The following is an 18615-nucleotide window of genomic DNA, read 5'->3' on the forward strand; positions in this document are numbered from 1 at the left end:
ATGCTGTGATAGGCTCTCCAAGTAATTCAGACTGTTCACACGAGCCCTGCACCAGCAGTCAGCATTAGAGGTGCTCCAGGATGCGATGGGCAAGGATGAGAAGACAACCCCCTCCTGGAAAGATGGGCACTGTTGATCAGAACAGTCTCTGCACCCTTCCCTTCCAGTGTGTCCTCTTCTGATAGTGGACACAGGAATGCCTATGCATGCATGTGTGCTTCTCTGCATGTCTTTGCAGATAGCCTCTGTGTCTCTTTGTTCAGTGAGCATAAGATAAATAAACATTTAAAAAAAAACACCATGAGATAACCCAGTGCACTTATTTATGGGAATGACAGATTCAGCGCTCATTCTAGCTCTTGGTGCAGTGTGTGTGTGGACTAGGGGACTGGAAGACAACTCCCTGACAGGGAGGGGCAGTCTGAGGTCAGCAGAGAAGAGGGAAGAGCTGAGGAAAGGGCAGACTGTTTCAGTAAACTGAAGCCCTGGGAGGGAAGTGGGTCTGCCTGAGAGCTCTAGTTGCATGATTTTAGGGAGGTGAGAGAGGAAAAGAGAGTCCTAGGTCCTGAGATGCAAAATAGACACTAGTTGATCATCAGTGGATGGGTCAAAGTTAGTTTATAATCTGTCAGGTAGGACTGACCCATCCAGTGGGGCAGTAATACTGTCCTCAGGAATATGAAGTAGGAATTCAGCTGACTATGACAAAGCTAATACCCGGAAGAAGCTAAGGGCCCTTCCAGAGGATACGCCAAGTCTCAAGGAGTCCTGGTGATATTTGGCTTTGGAATATATCAGCTGCTTCCTGCTATGAATTTCATGTGTGCCGGTGTAGTTACCCAGTTGATTCTTTTTCCTAAGAACTTCTAAACAGTGTGGATTGCTCATTCTTTGGGCATAGTTTTTTTCCTGTATAGTTAAGGTATTTGGATAACAGTCACACAGGCAAGGCTTCCTTCTGCCAAGCTTTTTGTTTTTTCTTTTTAGCATTAGAATCAGATGTCAGCCTTCTGTAATTACCTCCTTTAGCTAGCATCCAAGGCCAAGGCCAGATCTGGACAAAAGCATTTTATCTGAGATATTTCTCATACATCCAAAGACAAATGGAAGACAGAATAGCATTCTATACCACCTGCTAGTCTCCTGAATTAAGGTAAATATCCGTAAGGAGACACTGCCTAGGCTAGGTGGACATTAGGTACATAGCTTTATTTCTTTGCAAATTAACCCCCTTTTCTCTCACAGCCCAGAGGGGCACCTCTAGACTTCCCCTCAATTTACTCAGAACAAAAGGGCTTTTTCATACCAGGTACTTCATGCTATGACACAGGTTACCTACCTACTGAGTACTCTTCCCCCGCCCTGCCAGGAAACGGTCACTTAGGGAAAAAAGGGCAGCTTTATTTTAGTGACTCGCAGACTAGTAACGTTTCACCTAACCACTTCTAAGAATATAGTTTGAGCACATAAATTCCCTTTCTGATTTATTAACCGATTCCAGTCCTTAATTGACCCCACCTTCTTGATTCACTCCCCTTTGGGGCTGCAAATGAAGCTGACTATGGCTGGCTGCTCTTCGGAGGACCCTGAAAACCTCCATTTGCACCGTCAAAGACTTACTGCTAGTAAGTGTTTACACACCAGTTCACGGAGAGGACTCGGGGATTTTGTCTGAGAAGAATGAAGTGAGTGGGAGAGAGAAGATGGGGGAACAAAGAAGAAAAGAACTTAGATGGGATAATGAGAGAACAGGAGGAGAAGGCGAAAGGGGATAGGGCCGCGGGTATATGGCGTTGGTGGCTGGCGCTGGATACTGTGTGTATCATGTCCTATGGGTTTTCTGCCACACTCACACCCCAGCTAGCAGTCTCGTGTGCAGGAGGACCTTCTGCCTGCGTGCCGCCGCCATCTCGGCCACCTTGGCAAGTTGGTCCTGGGGGTCAGCAGCACACCAGCTCATACATCTCATTGGAGCTGTGCGCTTCCGGGTGATTCCTCACCCGGCCCAACAGCTGCTCAGCTTGTGCCTCACTTGGTCACTTGGCAGGGTTGTTCAGGGCAACACGCTTCCCCACCCCACCCCCGACTCCCTCCCAAATTCCACCACCAGCTCATTCACTTTGGTCGTAATCCTGCAAATTCTCCAGCCAAGTCCTCCTTACTCCAGCGCCTGGCTGTCCTGAGTGGTGAAGCAACCCACTTAGGTGACCAGCAGCAGCGCGTGCGACCCGGGCAACTACAGTAGGAAGCAGCGGGCTGTCTCCATGCACGCGGGGTCGGTCTGAGAGACCTCAGAGCTGAAGACATCTGGGGTGTCCATCACCTCCACCTCCACGTGCCAGTCGGCCCACTTCCTGCTGGCCCAGGAGCAGGCTTTGGTGACAGGCACAGCCCCCAGCTTGGAAAGGAAGCACCCCTGGCCCAGGATGCTGTTACCTGTGGCACTCTTGCCGGTCCCGGTCCTGCCTACCAGGATGAGCCTCAGTAGGGGCACCTGTGGGGCCCGTGAATCCTCCTCTGAGCCTGGGGACCAGATATGGCAGCATTGAGTCAGAGTCATGGCTTTCCCCTGGGACTCACCTGTGTTCTAGCCTTCACACAAAAGGGAAGGACCCACAGTGCCTGCTCCCCTTGGAAGCCTGGTGCTCCCATCTGCTTTGGGCTCTCAGAGCTCAGGCCCCCCCATCTTTCCTCTCTGCATTTGGATTCTTTGTGCACCTGCAGGTGCTCCCGCTGTGTTTCAGAAGGTGCTCATCATAACTCTGGGTCCACCAGGGTCTCTGGTCCTGCACACACAGGCCGACCTGATGCTGATCTGACCCTCATGTTCCCCCCAGATGCTGGCCATTGAGCACAGGGGAGCCCCTCAGTCCCAGACACGGGTTGAATCGAAGCCCACGAAGTGCTCCCTGTGTAAGGGCAGGGAGTGCTCAGTCTAGGACACGTCTCTTCTGCAAAAGCAGAGATAATGTGGGGCTTTCAACTGGGTTGTTAGAGAGTGAGAGAAGAGAGCTCACCCTCGTCCCTCGTCCTCCTCTCTTGTCTGAAGCTGGCTCCCTAAAGAGAATGAATGCCCCCCCTTTAACTTTCTTTTTATTTACTCTTTGTGTCTTTCACATCATGCATCTCTATCCCATTCATTTCTCTGTCCCTTTGTATCCACCCTCTGCCCTTGCAACCCCCCAAAATAAAATAAAATAAAATAAAATTTAAAAGAAGGAGAAGGAGAAGAAGAAAAACAAAAGGGAAACATCTGTCTCATCACGGAAGTTATAGTGTGACAGGGAGTCACACATATACCCTTTTTACATATATCTTAATTGCAGGTGTTCCTTGCTAAGAGTCATCGGTCTGGTTTGAGGTCTCCGGTTTCTGCTAGACTACCAATGCTGGATCCTCACTGGAACGCCTCTTGGTTATCCTGTTGTTGCCCTGTGTCGTGGAGATCCTGCAGCTTTGGGTCCCTTTACATGCTCCAGCAGATCACAGATGGGGTGGATGTTAGGGCAGGTCAACTCAATCCTGGTTCTGGGCCTGGGTAGTTGCAGGGATGATCAATCAGCCCGCCAGCTCTCCCCCGTCCTTACCACCAGCATGAGCTCTCCTGCATGGCCCTGGCTAGTTCACCCTTTGCAGTGATGAGCAAGGGGCGGGGTCAGTTCTCCTGCTTCCATGTCCTCAGGGCCAGCTCTACTGTGTTGTCCAGGCATGGTGTAGGGGCCACTCTCCTGAGTGCTGCACCTGATGAGGGGCAGGGACAGCTCTCCCACCTGCCTCAGGCAATGATGGATGGGGGGAGGGGGCATTTCTCCCCTGCCCATGCCACTACATGACAGATGACTAATGGTGACAGCTCTCCCATGCTTACACGGGTTTGGCTCACCCACACTTACGCCAACAGGATTGACTCTATTGTGCTACCCAGGAGAGGTGCAGGGCCCGCTCTCCTGAGTGTTGCAGCTGAATACCCCCCTTTTAGATGGTATTTTATTTATGGGGAGCATACCACCATGTCCTCTGGAGGCTAAAGGTCAAGTTTCAGGAGGCAGTTCCCTCCTCCCATCATGTGGACTCAGGAGTTGAAATCAGCTCATCAGGTTTGGCTGCTTATGCCTTTACCCACAGTCATCTCCCTGATCCCCCAAATACTAAATATCCACTTAGTCCCCTGTTCTGGAGACCTGGTGAGTGAGGCTCACTCTACTGCTGGATTTCCCATCTTCTGTGTCATCTTTGTGGAGACCAGAGTAGGTTTAGGATCCTCCTTCATGCTTAGGAACCAGTGACAGGCTGGTCAAAGCTCTGAGCTTCTCTCAGCAGGGCAGAGACACAGCCAAATGCAGGACCCAGGCCCTGCTGTTTCATCCCAGGGGCTTCCAGACCCGAGGAAGCTCCACCCACTTCTTACCCTGAGCTCCCACACCAGCCAGGACATTGAGAAAAGGACTCTTACTATAGGCTCTTTCCTCCTCTCTTGCCATCTTCCTCCCCCTCCATGCGTCTCAGAGGACTCTCAGTTCCGATTTCCTCATCCATGTGCTCATTCTTGCCAAAGGTAGCAAGAGGCAGAGAGGGCATCTTTCCCTCATCCATGCCACCACATGGCAGACCGGGGAAATGAGGTCACTCTGTTTCTCTGGAGCCCTCAGGACTGACCCACCTGTGTCCTCAACCACAGGGTCAGCTCTAGTGTGCTTCCTAGGTGAGAAGCAAGCCTATGGTGAGGTGTGGGGCCATCTTTCCCGAGTGTAGGGGCTAGCTCTCCCTTGAGGGGTAGGGCCAGCTCACCTGCTGCAGTATCCAGAGAGGGGCAGGACCAGCCATTCCAGGGCCAGTGAAGGGCGGGGCTTGTTCAGCACAGCATAGCACCAATGATCCACATGCCAACACCGGCTCTGGACATCACCACAGACCACAACTGCCTCAGAACCACAGACCCACATATGGCCCTCAGCAGCAGCTCAGGCCAGATGCCACCACAGCCTGGGCATCATAGGCCCCTCAGATCAGCATGGCCCTGCAGCGACATGGCCCCTAAGCATCAACATGGTCCCAGGTGGCTAGCCAGACCCTGGGCATCTGCAGAACCCTTGGTGGCAACTGGAGCCATAAACATCACCCTAGACCTCAGGCTCCACAGGGCTATGGACCCAGACACGGCCCCAGGGAGCAGCCTGTGTCCAGAGGTCTCCATGGCTCCAGGTGGCAGCACTGGCCACCCAGATCAGCATGGTCCTAGGTGGAGCATGGTCCTTAGACACTGACTTAGTCTGAGGTGGCTGGTCAGACCTCGTTCCTCTGCATGGCTCTCAGTGACAACAGGAGCCCCGACATCAACTCAGACCCTGGTTGCTGTAGAGTCACGGACCCAGACATGGCCCTTTGCAGCAGCCCTGGCCTGGACAACAAACACCATGGCCCCAGGTGACAGTGCAGGCCACTCAGATCAGGATGTCCCTGATGGCAGCGTGGTCCTCGGACACCCTCATAGGCCCAGGTTGCAGCCCAAATCCTAGGTATCTATGTGGCCTTTGGTGGCAACGTGGGCCACAGACATCAACACAGACCCTGGCTGTGGAAGGACCATGGACCCCAGCCGTGGCTGTAGGCAGCAGCCCGGGCCAGATGACACCATGTCCTCGGTGGCATCTGAACTGGCATGATTCCCACAGCAGCATGGCCCTTGGATACCAACATGGCCCCAGGGGGCAGCCTAGACCTCCCAGCATCAGCAAAATCTTCAATAGTCTCAGGAGCCTCAGACATCAACACAGACCCTGTGTGTGGCATGGCCACAGACCCAGCCCTGGTCTGGATGATACCATGACCCCAGTTGACAGCCCTTGCCCTGGCAGTGGCACAGCCCTTGGATGCCAGCATGGTCACAGGTTGTGGCCCAGACGTTGGGCTTCCACATGGGCCCTGGCAGCATCATGGGCCAGGGACATCCACACAGATCCTGGCTGTGGCAGGATCATGGACCCAGGCAGGGTCTTCGACAGCAGCCCAGGCCAGGTCGTTACCATAGCTCCCCCCAACCCTTCAGCCATGCAGGCCACCCAGATTGGCATGGCCCAGGGTGGCATGGCCTCTGCAGCGCCACAGCCCTCAGACACCAATGTGGCCCCACCACAGGCGCCTGCATGGACCCCCAGTGATGAAGGGAGCCACAGATATCACCTCAGGGCCCCATCTGCTGCTCCAGGGCCCCAGATCGATACCTGGCCCTAGGCCATAGCCCAGACCCAGACATCTTCCTGGACTCGAGTGGCCAGCTGGCCATTCATGTCAACCAGTTCCTCACCACACTCACCCCTCTGGATCCACTTCTCTCCCCAGCCCATGAACCATTCTGCCTCTCCCTGTCTTCCATCTCCCAACTCTGTACTCTCCCACCACAATGGTGCCCAACCACCCAGCACCAGTGCGCTTAGTTGGGTCATAGGTGGTGCTTGGTTGAATACCGCCTGCCCCAGCCGTAAAGGATGGCACGGAGATTGTGGCCCTCCAGACCCAAAAGTCTAGGGGTAGAGGGTTCCATCTGTGTCCATCACCAATTCAGGCCTGGGTGGCCTGAATTATCTTTGGAGATGATTCTAGACTCTCTTTGTTCTTCTTACAGCCTCCAAATGTTATTTTCCTCACTAGGAATTGAACCCAGGGCTTTGTGTGTGGTAGGTAACCACTCTACCACTGAGTTAACCTTCAGCTCTTTTAAAATGCGTATTTTGAGACAGAGTCTCACTCACTAAGTTGCCCAGGCTGGTCTTGAATTCACTCTGTCCTTTAAGCTGGCCCCGAGTTTGTGATCCTCCTGCCTCAGCCTCCCAAATAGTTGGGATTATAGGCCTGCACCGACAGGCTCTGATTCTGTGGCTGGTATTGTTTGTTTTTTATTTTTCATTTTAATTTTAAAGACATTTATTTATTTATTTATTTTTATGTGAATGCGTGTGTGCCTGTATGTAAGAGTCTGCAGAAGTCAGAAGAGGGTGTGGGATCCCCTGGAACTGGAGTAACAGGTGAGTGTGCAGTATCACCTGTAAGAGCAGCAAGTGCTCTTAATTTCTGAGCCATTCATAACCTCCATATTTTGTCTTGTTTTTAAGAGAGAAGTTTTAATTTCTTAGTAAAACTGAGAGAAAGACACAGTGATGTGAAGGTTAAGGAATCTGAAGAACACTGGACAAATGAGACAACTGAAGAAAAGGGACAAATCATCTATCCCAAGAAACAGAATGAAATGGTGTATGGGTATATATTATCTAAAAAATTTTATGTCTTCCTAAATGTTTGTTTCTACTTTTCTCTAAAGATTTAACACTATTGGTCTTCTAATAGTCCCAGTTCAATTAAAATTTAAAGCTGACTTTGGAGTTGGAGAATGACTCTCTCCTTCTTTAAACTCAAGCATGTTGTTAAAAGGAAAATGCAAACTCCCTGTATCATGCCAGAATAAAAGAGCCATCTTCTGCTATGGTACAGGACAAAAGCAAAATTAATTAAGGGACTATTCTATTACTAATCTCAACTCTTTGATTCTATTCTGATTCTTTAAACTTTTCTTAAAGTATAAATTTTATATCAAAATTTACAAGATTAATATATATATATATATATACATTTTAAACTTTGTTAAGATATGAATGGTCATATAGAGTACTAACTAATTCTAGAAAAAAGGCTAGCTGCATATATATGTTTTTGTGTTCGAGTCTCTTATCAGTTTTCTGCAGGAAATCACGGCCAGGCCTAACATCAACTGAAGTCTCCAGAAAGAAGATGGGGCCCCACAACAACAACAATTCCATGTGGACAATAATAATATCATTAAGCTGACAAACATCATCCACAGATCAGCTTTGAACTACAAGGTGCTCAGAGCAATTTTGAGATGACTAGCTGAGATGATCCAGTCTCAAAGACTACTTGAATAAGGACTTGAGATAAACCCTGAACTTTGGCATTATACACAGGCTGGATAATGAAGGATATAGTTACCTTTCCTAGAATTTGACAATTAACCTAAAATTTTTCTTTCAGGATAAAGAAAACTTCGCCCATACCCAGCAGGAAGCAATTTTAAGAATACGACGCCCACATTCTCAAAGAGGTGGTGTGGGGTGGGTGGTTTTTGGGTCTTTTTAATGGGTTTTGGGTCTGGGATAATTTTCAGTATTTAGGGGGGTTGGTTACAAGTTATTGTCAAGGGTTAGGAAAAAGGCTAAGCAAAGGAGATTAGATTTAAGGTTCTTGTTTAAAAAAGAAAGAAAGAAAGAAAAGACAATTACTAGTTTTAAATACTTTACATTGGATTGGATTGTTTTATATTGTATACAAATTTGAAACTGATATTGTTAGAAAATGCTATATGTATATTTCTAATTGTATTTATACCATTCATTTAACAATGTAATGCAAATTTCTGATCCTTGAATGTTATTATTACCAACTATTAGGATATAAAGAAATGAAAGTTAGTAGTTAGACATTACAATAGAACTTGTAGTCATATTAGATATGTTTTAAAAATTGAGCAGAGATGTTTTAGGTCATCTTCAAACCCTTCAGAGATCTACAGAATATGGCATTTAAAATGTTTTAATAACTTAGAAAATTTTTCTTTTTTGAGACATGTCGGCTCCTGGCAGTACCAATCTACTTCAGAGAAAATATGGGCATTGAAGAAACTGCATATGGAGTCAACTTTCATTGTGGCAAAAGTTAGCCACTGGACAACAAAGTATCCTTGAATCAACAGGACAAAATGGACAGACAGAACACGAAACAAGGGACTACTGATTCTTGCCAAAACAAGTGTGGTTATGGCTTTATCAAAAGGCATCTTCTGAGGCCAGGACAATATGGCCCCATCCCTGAAGTGGCCTTCGCATCCGGAAAAGGTACGGTGCCCTTTTCTTCGAAGGCAGCTTAACAGGCAGAGGGCCGATGGCTTCTGTTGTGCAATGGAACAGCAGCTGAAAGCTCATGCCTCTCGAAAGTGGACTGGCATTTAATAGAGGGATGTGGAGAAGAAGGGGATGCTGAGATGAAGCCATATATACACAGCCAAGAATGAACAGCTGAATTAAAAAACTGTCAACAATTTCCAGAATTTAAAATCCTGAATCATGACAGGACACTAGTGGAATTCAGGTGTTTCTGGTACATGGACTGCTCTCACCCAATGTGAGGTTGAACTGTTGACCTTGTGTACATCCTACTTCACAAATGAGTCTGTCAGATACACTAAGCCTATAGGCTGAAGATGATGCCCCAACACTGCGGAGAAACCTCAGGTGACTGCCCAGGAAGCTGGCTGTTTCTGTCAACTCACAATTTTTTTTGGAAGTTGCTTGCATGCACTTCCTGTTTTTTTATTTTTGTTAGCTAATATTATTCCCTTCTTGGGTCTCTGAGGGAGTTGAAGATTAGTTAGTTATGGTTGAAGACTAGTTAGTTATAGTTGAAAATTAATTAGGATAGAAAGTGCATTAGATACATCTTGGATTTACCAAAATAGGATAGATAATGGAATTATTTTCTCTGATTTGTCAAATACCTGTTTAGGTATTTATTACTTGTATATATTGTATATAGTTATTGTACTTTTGTATATAGTTTTTCTTTTGTTAGTTATAACCTTTTGCTTTTTTTTTCTTTTTATTAAAATAGAAAAGGAGAAATGTGGTGGTATTCTAATTGTACTGAAATGTGATTTTGATTGTATGTTAATAAATAAAGTTGCCCGGGGGTCAGAGCTATTAGAGCCATAGACAGAGTGTGGCGGTGGTGGCACACGCCTTTAATCCCATAGATCTCTGTGTGTTCAGGGATACAGCCAGCTTTGGAGACATATGCCTTTAAGACCTAGGGGCCTGTACATTCAGACAGTGACGAGGCAGTCACGTGTTTGGGTTTACAACCAATGAGAAGGCAGAATGACTGGAAAATCGACTTACACACAGGAAATAGTCTCTCTTTTGGGAAGCTGGGACAGCAGGAGGAAGGGTGAGATTTTAGCTCTGAGCTCTGACCTCTCGGCTTTCTCTTTTACATTGTTTCTGTGTTTCTTATTTAATAAGACGGTTGGTTACATCTACAGTGATGTCTCCCACTCCGGCACTCATGCACAGCCTTCCTGTTGTCAGTACTCCCGGGCGCGTTCGTCCTCACTCAGCCTAGGCTGCAGCATTGGCCGATGTCTACAGCTGACATTTGTTTCACTCTTGGCTTGGACAGCACGTAATCACATATAGCCACTAGTGCTGCCAGCCGCGGGAATATGAAGTAGGAGTTCAGCTGATATGGGCAAAGCTAGCACCTGGAATAAGTTAAGGACTTTTCCAGAGGAAAACCAAGACTTGAGGAGTCTTGGTGATAGTAGCTTTTGAATGTATAGCTGTATCCTGCAATTAATTTCTTGTGTGCTGTTGGAGTTCCCCCCTTCGACTTTTCCTTCAAGAATTTATAACAGTGTGATTGATCACTAATTGGGCATAATTCTCCTTATACATTTGGGATAATTGTATGGCTACCCCCAGCTGTGTTTACTTTTCATTAACATAAATCTGGCCAGAGCCATTCTCTGGACAAAAGTATTTCAGATAAGATACCCCTTTTCCAAAGATAAATGCAGAGAAACTTTAGGTCATCCCCCTTACAGATAAGAAAAAATATCCACTGGCAATTAAATCCTCAACTCCTTACCTTCACCCCGGGTTATTCATACAAGACCCTAATTTAGGAGACTTATTGCTCACCTTCCTGGGATGATGTTTTAGTCACTTATTAGTTACTGAATTAAGATAGTTATTTCCCATCGACCTAAGGAGATTTCTAACAGGGCATACATGCAGTAGATGCTAAGCTTCGTTTCTTATGCAAAGTAAGTTCTAATTCCTCCTCACCCAGGTGCTATTCCTAGATTTTCTTCTCAACAATTACTCTGAGCGAAAGTGCTTTTACTAACCAAAGGTTACACGCTCTGACTTAGGTTGCCAAGCAACCGAGCACACTCCTCCTCCCTATCTGAAAGCAGCTGCAGCCAGGAGGAGCATATGGGAAAACCAGCGCCAAAGACAGTTTACTTTCTTGTGACTTAACTGACATCTAACACTCCACCTAGCCATTTCTAGATTATAGTTTGAGCACATAAATTCCTTAATTGATCTTAGCCTTTAGTTGACCCTAACAGAATTCTCCTTTAGTCACTCTTCCCTTTTAGGTTGTTAATCTATCTGACAATTACTGAGTTATGTGTGGATCCTTATCACCTCTCTCTGCAACCCTGAAAACTTCTAACCTCGCAATGCATTGGTAAAGAGCATGGTTTGTGTATAGAGACGGGTTTTCCTGTAACACTTGCAGAATTGACTTAGAGAAATAAAGCGAATGGACTAAAGAACTCAGTGTGCTTAGCTTCATTGACGATCTGAGGGATTAGAATCCTCAGCTGCTTGGTAGACACTTCCGCAGACCCTGGGAGCAAACAATATAGTCTGGCCCTCTTATTGTTTGTGTTACACTAATATAGTATCACACAAAATATTTTACCACCCTAAAGGTTCTCTGCTCACTTATGTCATCTCTCTAATCCCCAGCAACTACAGATAACTCTGCTGTCTATAATGTCAGTTTTTCCAGAATGTTCATCAGGACATATTTTTTCTACTAAGCTTTGCTTAGTACTACACTCCTATGTTTCTCAAAGATACTTTCATGGTTGCTTCTTGCTTATTCTTTGTGTTTGGATAACATTCCATTGTTTGGATATACTCAACTTGCTTATACACTCACTTACTGAAGGGTATCTCGGTTGCTTTCAAGTCTTGTCAATTACCCATAAAACTGATACTACCTGCTCGTGGGGGGTTTTATGAGAGCATCATTTTTTTATTCTTTCATATAAATGTCAAGTAATGCAACTTTTTGATCAAATGGTAAGAATGTATGTAATTTTGTAAGATGTTAGCAGCCTGTCTTCTGAAGCAGCTGTACCATTCTGCATTCCTATTAGTAACCAATAAGGTTCTCACTGCTCCAGCCTTTGATACCATCAAGTGTTCTGAAGTTTCGCTGTTCTGGGAGGTGTATGTACAGTGGTGTCTTGCTGTTTTACGCTTCCTGGAGGACATGCGATGGTGAGTGTCTTTCCACATAAAACACTTGCCATCTGCACAATCTTCCTGTGTGAGGTTGTGCCAAGGCCTTTGTCCTGTTTATATTGGATTTTTTTTAACATTGGGACTTAGAAATTATTCATATATGGTTCTGGCACAAACCCAGAAACGCAGGTCAACATTCTGTATTCTCTTGAACAAGGCACCAAGAAATAAAGCCATGCAGTTACAGCCATCTGATTTTCAACAAAGGTACCAGAGACACATGCTGGAGAACAAACAGCCACTTTAGCAAAGGGTGCTAGTGAAACCGGGCAGTGATGCCGAGAACTGAGACAAGCTTCACATCTCTCACCTCAGATAAACAATTCATTAAAAACGAAACAGAAACTTCCGTGTAAGGTCTGAAAGCTTAACATGGCTAGAGGGAACATGAGGAAAACAGTTGAAGATCTAGGCCTCTTTGCGTATTCGGTATCACCCTGGCCATGAACCAAAACATGGGTTTGAAGCCTGCTGTGGCGCCTCATTGTGATGGGTTTGCATGTCCACCTGCCACAGATCAGAAGAACCCGAGTAGGGAGCTGCGCCTGAAGAACTGTCCTGACTGCCTGGCCCATCCTGGCTGCAGCTTCTGCAGGCAGTGCAGATGGGAAGGGTGTGGCCTAAGGAAGACCACCTGCCCTTTGCTCCTTAGGCCTCCCTCAAGCTGCTGCTGCTTCCTTCCCTGATATCAGACCAGCATTTTCAAGTCTCACTGTGGGCTAAGGACCAGTGGCTCTTCAGGAAGTTTCTGGGTCCTGGCACCAGACTGGGACCACTGAGCCACCCTGCCCTGGCCACTGAGTAACTCCCAGTTGCTGCCCCCTGCCCCCTCCCCCCCCCCCAGTGAGAGATAGCTATAGGGGAGACTCCTCCAACAATTGAGGTATCAGCCTCAAGGACCTAATAACTACCAGGTTCTCAGCTTTGAATTCAAGGCCATCCATAATGCATAATGAGTTCAAGATTAGCCTGGGCTACCTGAGGCTGAATCTTAAAAAAACAAAAACCAATCCAAAACAATTAAAAATCTTTTTTTGGAATTTTTTGGCATTTTAGAAGACATCCCTACAAAAGGCTTCAACTTGACAACGCTGAAGCACCCCCTAAGTTACAGGACAATATTTCTGTTTCTTTAAAGGCAAACAGTCTCTTCATTGGCTCCACCCTTAGAACTTCCTGACTGACAGGCTTTAGGTAATAAGCAGTTTTGCTTCCTATAGTTGAGCATCAGGACAGGCTCTCAGAGGGACCTTAAACTCTCACCACTTCCTGAAGAAGAAGGTGAGTCTGTCTGGGAAGGGACCTGGAGGAAGGGAGCTGTGAGAGGCAGCAGGGGATGGGGCATCTATGGGGGTGTAGGTGGTGTGCCCGTGGCTCCACAGGGAGAGCCCTGCTGGGGGGAGTGGTGGTGGTGGTGGAGATAAGGGCCGAGGAGAGGAATTAGCTTGCTGCGGTTCCAATCTGCCTGTAGCTGTGGCACAGGACACAGTGTAGCCTGACACTCTTCACAGAAATTTCTGTGTCTCCAAGGCAGGTTCCTCCGACCTGGGAGACAGCTCAGATCATCTAAGTCACTTTTCTTGCCTCAGAAAGTCTGAGGACCCTCTTAGCTGCCCAGGTCATCCTGGGCAGAGGAGAGTTAGAATTCAGCGTGCTGACTCTTCCCACTGTACAATAGACAGATCTGTATGGACAGTTGTGTGGATCTGTGAGCATGGGGCAGGGTGGAGGGAGCTATCAATGCCGGATTAGCTGCTCTGAAGGCACAACATGGACAAGCCTGCAGCTGTGGCTCAGGGCCCCTGTTTTGCTCCCTGATGCTCTTTTCCTTTATGACTGTATATCTGTAGCATCTGTAGCACCGCCTTGAAATCTGAGGGGATGATGCCTCCAGCAGTTCTTTCGTTATTCAGATTGTTTTAACTGTCCTGGGTTTTTTGTTTTGTTTTGTCTCTCTGTGTGTTTCTTTTTTATTAACATGAGATAAATGAACGTATTTCTGACTTCAATATGGTGTTTAAAGACACACATGAAACTGTGTCCTGGTCAAATCAGGAGAATGAGCCCTTCCACGTCCTTACTGTTTCTTATGTTTGCAGCCTTAGAACGCTTCTCATAGTTCTTCATAAAACATATAGTAAGATGTTGGGCATTACAGTCAGCCCACTATGTGCTGGGCTTTCAAATACTTGGCACAGCAGAGGTTTGGGTGCACTTAACTCTCAGACCTGGCATTGGGCATGGTACCTGTTCCAGTGCTGCAAGAAGGCTGGTAGCAGGAGTAGAAATACCATTTCTGTGCTATCACAAACAGTTTAAATGGCATCCAGATTATCAGGGTTTTAAAAGTATGCTGGGGGAGGTGTCAGGGGGTGGTGGTGGTGGTGGAGATGCTTATGAGATGGCTCAGCATGTAAAGGCACTTCCTGTGCAAGCCTGACAACCGGGGTTCAATGCCCAGAACCCATGTGAAGGTGGAAAGTGGGAGCCAACCCCACAAGGTCATCCTTTGACCTCTATAGGAACACTGCAGCATGAACGAGCCCCTGGGATTTCCCTGCAGAATCACATGGAGCAGCATTCTTGTGTTTAATTTCTCTAGTTCTTCCTTTGTAGTGCTTCTGCTCTCTGTCTCTACAAGGATACACAGAGATAACAGAACACTGCAAACAGTTAGGGGGAGGGATAGGGAAGAAGAAAGCATTGGAGCAGTTCCCAAGTTTCTAACAGGCAATTTCTCTCTTTCCCTTCCTTAAGATCTGTCATTCCTGATCTTCAGAGCTGGTTCCCCTCAACATGGCTGCTGAAAACACCGAGGTAAGGCTCATTCTGGTCGGGAAAACTGGAAATGGAAAGAGTGCCACAGCAAACACCATCCTTGGGAGACGTGAATTTGATTCTAAGATTTCTGCTGATGCTGTTACTAAGACCTGCCAGAAAGCCTGCAGGGAATGGGAGAGGAGAAACCTTGTGGTGGTTGACACTCCCGGGCTGTTTGACACCAAGGAGACCATGGAAACCACCTGCACTGAAATCAGCCGCTGTGTCCTGTACTCCTGCCCTGGGCCTCACGCCATCATCCTGGTTCTGGAGCTTGGACGCTTCACCGAGGAAGAGCAGAAAACTGTTGATCTGGTCAAGGGTCTTTTTGGGGAGAAAGCCATGAAGTACATGATCGTTTTGTTTACTCGAAAAGACCAGCTGGAGGACCAGAGCCTTGATGAATTTTTAGGCCAAGCAAATGAAAAGCTAAAGAATATCATCTTGCAGTGTGGGAAACGCTACCTGGCCTTTAATAACAAAGCAGTAGGGGCCGAGCAAGAAAACCAAGTACAGCATCTGGTAGAACTGATAGAGGAAATGGTGGGGGGAAACGAGGGCTCCTACTTTTCTGAAAAGATATATGAGGATGTAGATAAAAGGCTGAAACAATGTCTAAAGAATCTGGAGGAAATTTATGATCAACAATTCAGGGATGAAATCCAAAGAATAGAATATCAAGCAGAAAAAGAAAAGAAGGCACAGATTGATTCTGCAAAGAGAAATTATGATGAGAAAATGAGAAACATTAGGAAAGAGGCAGAAGAGAATATATTTATGTATATTTTCAATAAGATAAGAGAAATGCTTTCAGAACTTTGGGACAAGTTGAGATGGTGAAGTAAATGACATTTGTTCCTTGACAGTTTCATACATGTGTGCATATAGTATGTTCTGATTACATTCATGTCTTTTGTTTGGGTATGTTTTTTGCTTTGTGATCCACTGAGTTTAACTAGGTTCATGTGTGTGAGAACAGGCTCAGAACAATCTGTAAGAGCATGGTGTGCTCACCAGGAGGAGCACAGTGGAAGGCAATGACTCTTCCTCTCCCAGAATCCATCCGTGGTTAACTCCTCAGCAGGGCGGCGTAGGTTCCCATGAGCTCCTCCTCCATCCAGGCCCATGGCTGATGTGAGCTTGTGACTGCAATGACTGTTTCTTGAGGACACACGCAGGCACACACACACACACACACACACACACACACACACACAATTTAAACTATTAAAAAGGACAAGTCATTAGGAAAGCTGGCTGGAAGCTCTGTGGTGGGCCCCCGAGTTCCACCACACGTGACGGAGAAGACATGGATGATCCTGTGGAATGAATGCTCAGTGCTGGGAAGTACAAGATTTTTGTGAGATGTTCTAATCTTCAGGAAAAAACAAAAAGCAAAACCAAAAATCCTTCACACCACCTTCCTGGGAGAAGATGAGGTGCAGGTCTCTGAATTAGGAGGATGGAGGAGATTACAGGGTCCAGTTTCCACTAACCCTAACTTCGTTCTCTAGTAACCTGGCTCTTTACAGCTGCCATTTCTGAACTTGAAGGGCCCTTTCTTTGGGCTTCAGTCTCTGCCCCCACCTCTAGCCTTTCTGGGCTGTGAGGGAGGTCAGTGCACTCTCACCCCCCCTCCCCCTTCCCCCCATCTCCCAGGAGTTTGGCCAAGTATCTCATCCCTGATAATGCTTTACTTTTATACCCTGCACAGCCCTGTGGTCCCCCTAGTAGACCTGTTGGATGTGAGGCTGCCTGTGGTGTATAACAGCTGCGAGACCAGAGTGTTACTGTGCAGTTGATTTTCCATAAGCCAACTTACCTTGACTTTGAAATCTCTGATGCGCTGTTAAATGGAAATAGAACACAGTCAAACAAAAATGCACAAAGTTCTTTCACATAGTTACACAGACCCCCTCACGGCCATTCCTGCATTCTCAAGGATATTTTAAATAACTATTGCTTCAAAACAGCTAATAATAAAAATGAGTTTGTTTTTATTAATGAAGTTGGTTACTCTGGTTCCTCTCCCTCCACCTTCTCCTCTTCCCTCCAACCGTGGCCACTCCCTCTTCTTCCCAACAAAATTTCCCTCAAATTTATGACATTTGGTTTTGCTTTATGTCTCACCGAATTTAGCTAGGACTGCTCGTGTGACCGTGAACTTTGGACAATACATTAGAGGCCAATGCGTTCAGCAGTGGGGACACAACTGGAGAGTCTGCTCCCCACCCCCCACGCCAATTCCGGAATCTGTTAGGGGAGTGGTGGCATTAGTGGTCTCTCCCAGCTGTGAACTTCATGCAGCTTATTTTAACAATTTTATATGGGGGAAGGAGGTGTTTGCCTGCATGTATGTGTGTGCCTGGAGCCCACAGAGGCTGTAGAGGGAGTCCGATCCCCTGAAACTGAAGTTGGAGATGGTTGTGAGTCACCACGTGATGGCTGGGAATCCAGCCTGGGTCCTCAGAGGAGCAGCCACTCATCACCACTGGTCCATCTCTCCAGGGCAATTTTGCTACCGTTTATAACAAGCTTGCTAAGTATTTTACTAATAGTTTAGGCTTTAAAAACCCTATTACAGTGATTCTAAAGGTAGAGATGCTGTATACACACCACACCTGCTCAAGATAGAGCTGTGAGTGGCCGGCCATAACTAGGTCCCTTCTCCAGGTGGAAGGCAGAGGAAAGCTCTGTTTGGGGTCAATACCAGTCCAAAGTGACACTCAAGGAGAACACTGAGCAGAGTTTAGTATGCTGAGATCTCCCTGAGATGTTTCTCCATTTCCCAACCTCTCCCCATAGCCTGTTTTGGGTACCATCTCATGTTAATGGCAGGATGCATGGCCCCTCCATCTTGCCTTTCTCCCCTGAAAAGTGACCACAGCTCATGTGATGAGTAAGAGAGGAGCTGAAGGTGAGGGGACAGGAAATGTCTGTGGCTGATGAGGGGAGGAAATGTTTCAAGGGCACAGATACATTTCACACCAACTGTCTTACTCTCATAAGAGAGGCTTCTGGGAAATGGGCTGACATGAGCTGTTGAGTCCACAAATTCTCAAGAATTGTAATGAAAAATCACCCTCTGGTCTCTTTGTAAAATTTGTAAAATTTCAAATGAGCTGGACACAATATTTGTATGATTTGAGAAGGGAGTCTGCAGATTGAAGAAAAATGACAGTTTTGTGTCTGGACATTTCTGCTCCCAGCATCCCAATTACTGAAGACTCCACATTCCTGGGCCCCTTCTGTGCACAGTACAGTACATGGAACCCGAGAGGAGACTTTAGAAGGCCCGTGGTGAAGAATGCACTTTGTCAGGGCCTATCTCAGCACCCACCTGGTTGCTTGGTGATTCTGTGTCGTTACCAGATTTCACAGGTGAACCTGAGGAATCCAAGTTACTGAATAATAGACTTTCCTGAAGGTCGGAATTTTTCCTAATCTGACTCAATACTCCTACCCCTGCCCCCACATCACTCGTGTTCATTGTGTTAGGGATCCAAAACCTAAACTCTTCCTGCTGACCTCTGCCAGAGTAACTACCCAGAGCCGGTGGTCCCCTGGGTTTATAAAACATGCAGATGGCAGGTTTTATGATAATCATGGTGTGGAGATGTGAGGATCT

The 18615-nt window shown here is 46.7% G+C and overlaps 1 protein-coding gene and 1 pseudogene across 3 annotated transcripts; one reads left to right on the plus strand and one right to left on the minus strand.

Annotated features, from left to right (window-relative positions):
- Nucleotides 1-1849: 1849 nt before the first annotated feature.
- LOC121828215 (GTPase IMAP family member 1-like) lies at nt 1850-5880 on the minus strand (annotated as a pseudogene).
- Nucleotides 5881-9978: 4098 nt separating this feature from the next.
- LOC102916280 (GTPase IMAP family member 9) lies at nt 9979-16539 on the plus strand. Of its 3 annotated transcripts, none has more exons than XM_076566670.1 (2): nt 9979-10011; nt 14925-16539. In XM_076566670.1, the coding sequence occupies exon 2, from the start codon at nt 14964-14966 to the stop codon at nt 15825-15827; it is 864 nt and encodes a 287-aa protein (XP_076422785.1). In that variant the 5' UTR covers nt 9979-10011; nt 14925-14963; the 3' UTR covers nt 15828-16539. The 3 variants fall into 3 exon arrangements, with proteins under 3 accessions (XP_076422785.1, XP_076422786.1, XP_006995503.3); XM_076566671.1 differs by lacking the exon at nt 9979-10011 and adding an exon at nt 12046-12143; XM_006995441.4 differs by lacking the exon at nt 9979-10011 and adding an exon at nt 13302-13448.
- The last annotated feature ends 2076 nt before the right edge of the window (nt 16540-18615 follow it).

The sequence above is a fragment of the Peromyscus maniculatus genome, chromosome 3, assembly GCF_049852395.1.
Source record: "Peromyscus maniculatus bairdii isolate BWxNUB_F1_BW_parent chromosome 3, HU_Pman_BW_mat_3.1, whole genome shotgun sequence".
NCBI classification, from domain to species: domain Eukaryota; kingdom Metazoa; phylum Chordata; class Mammalia; order Rodentia; family Cricetidae; genus Peromyscus; species Peromyscus maniculatus.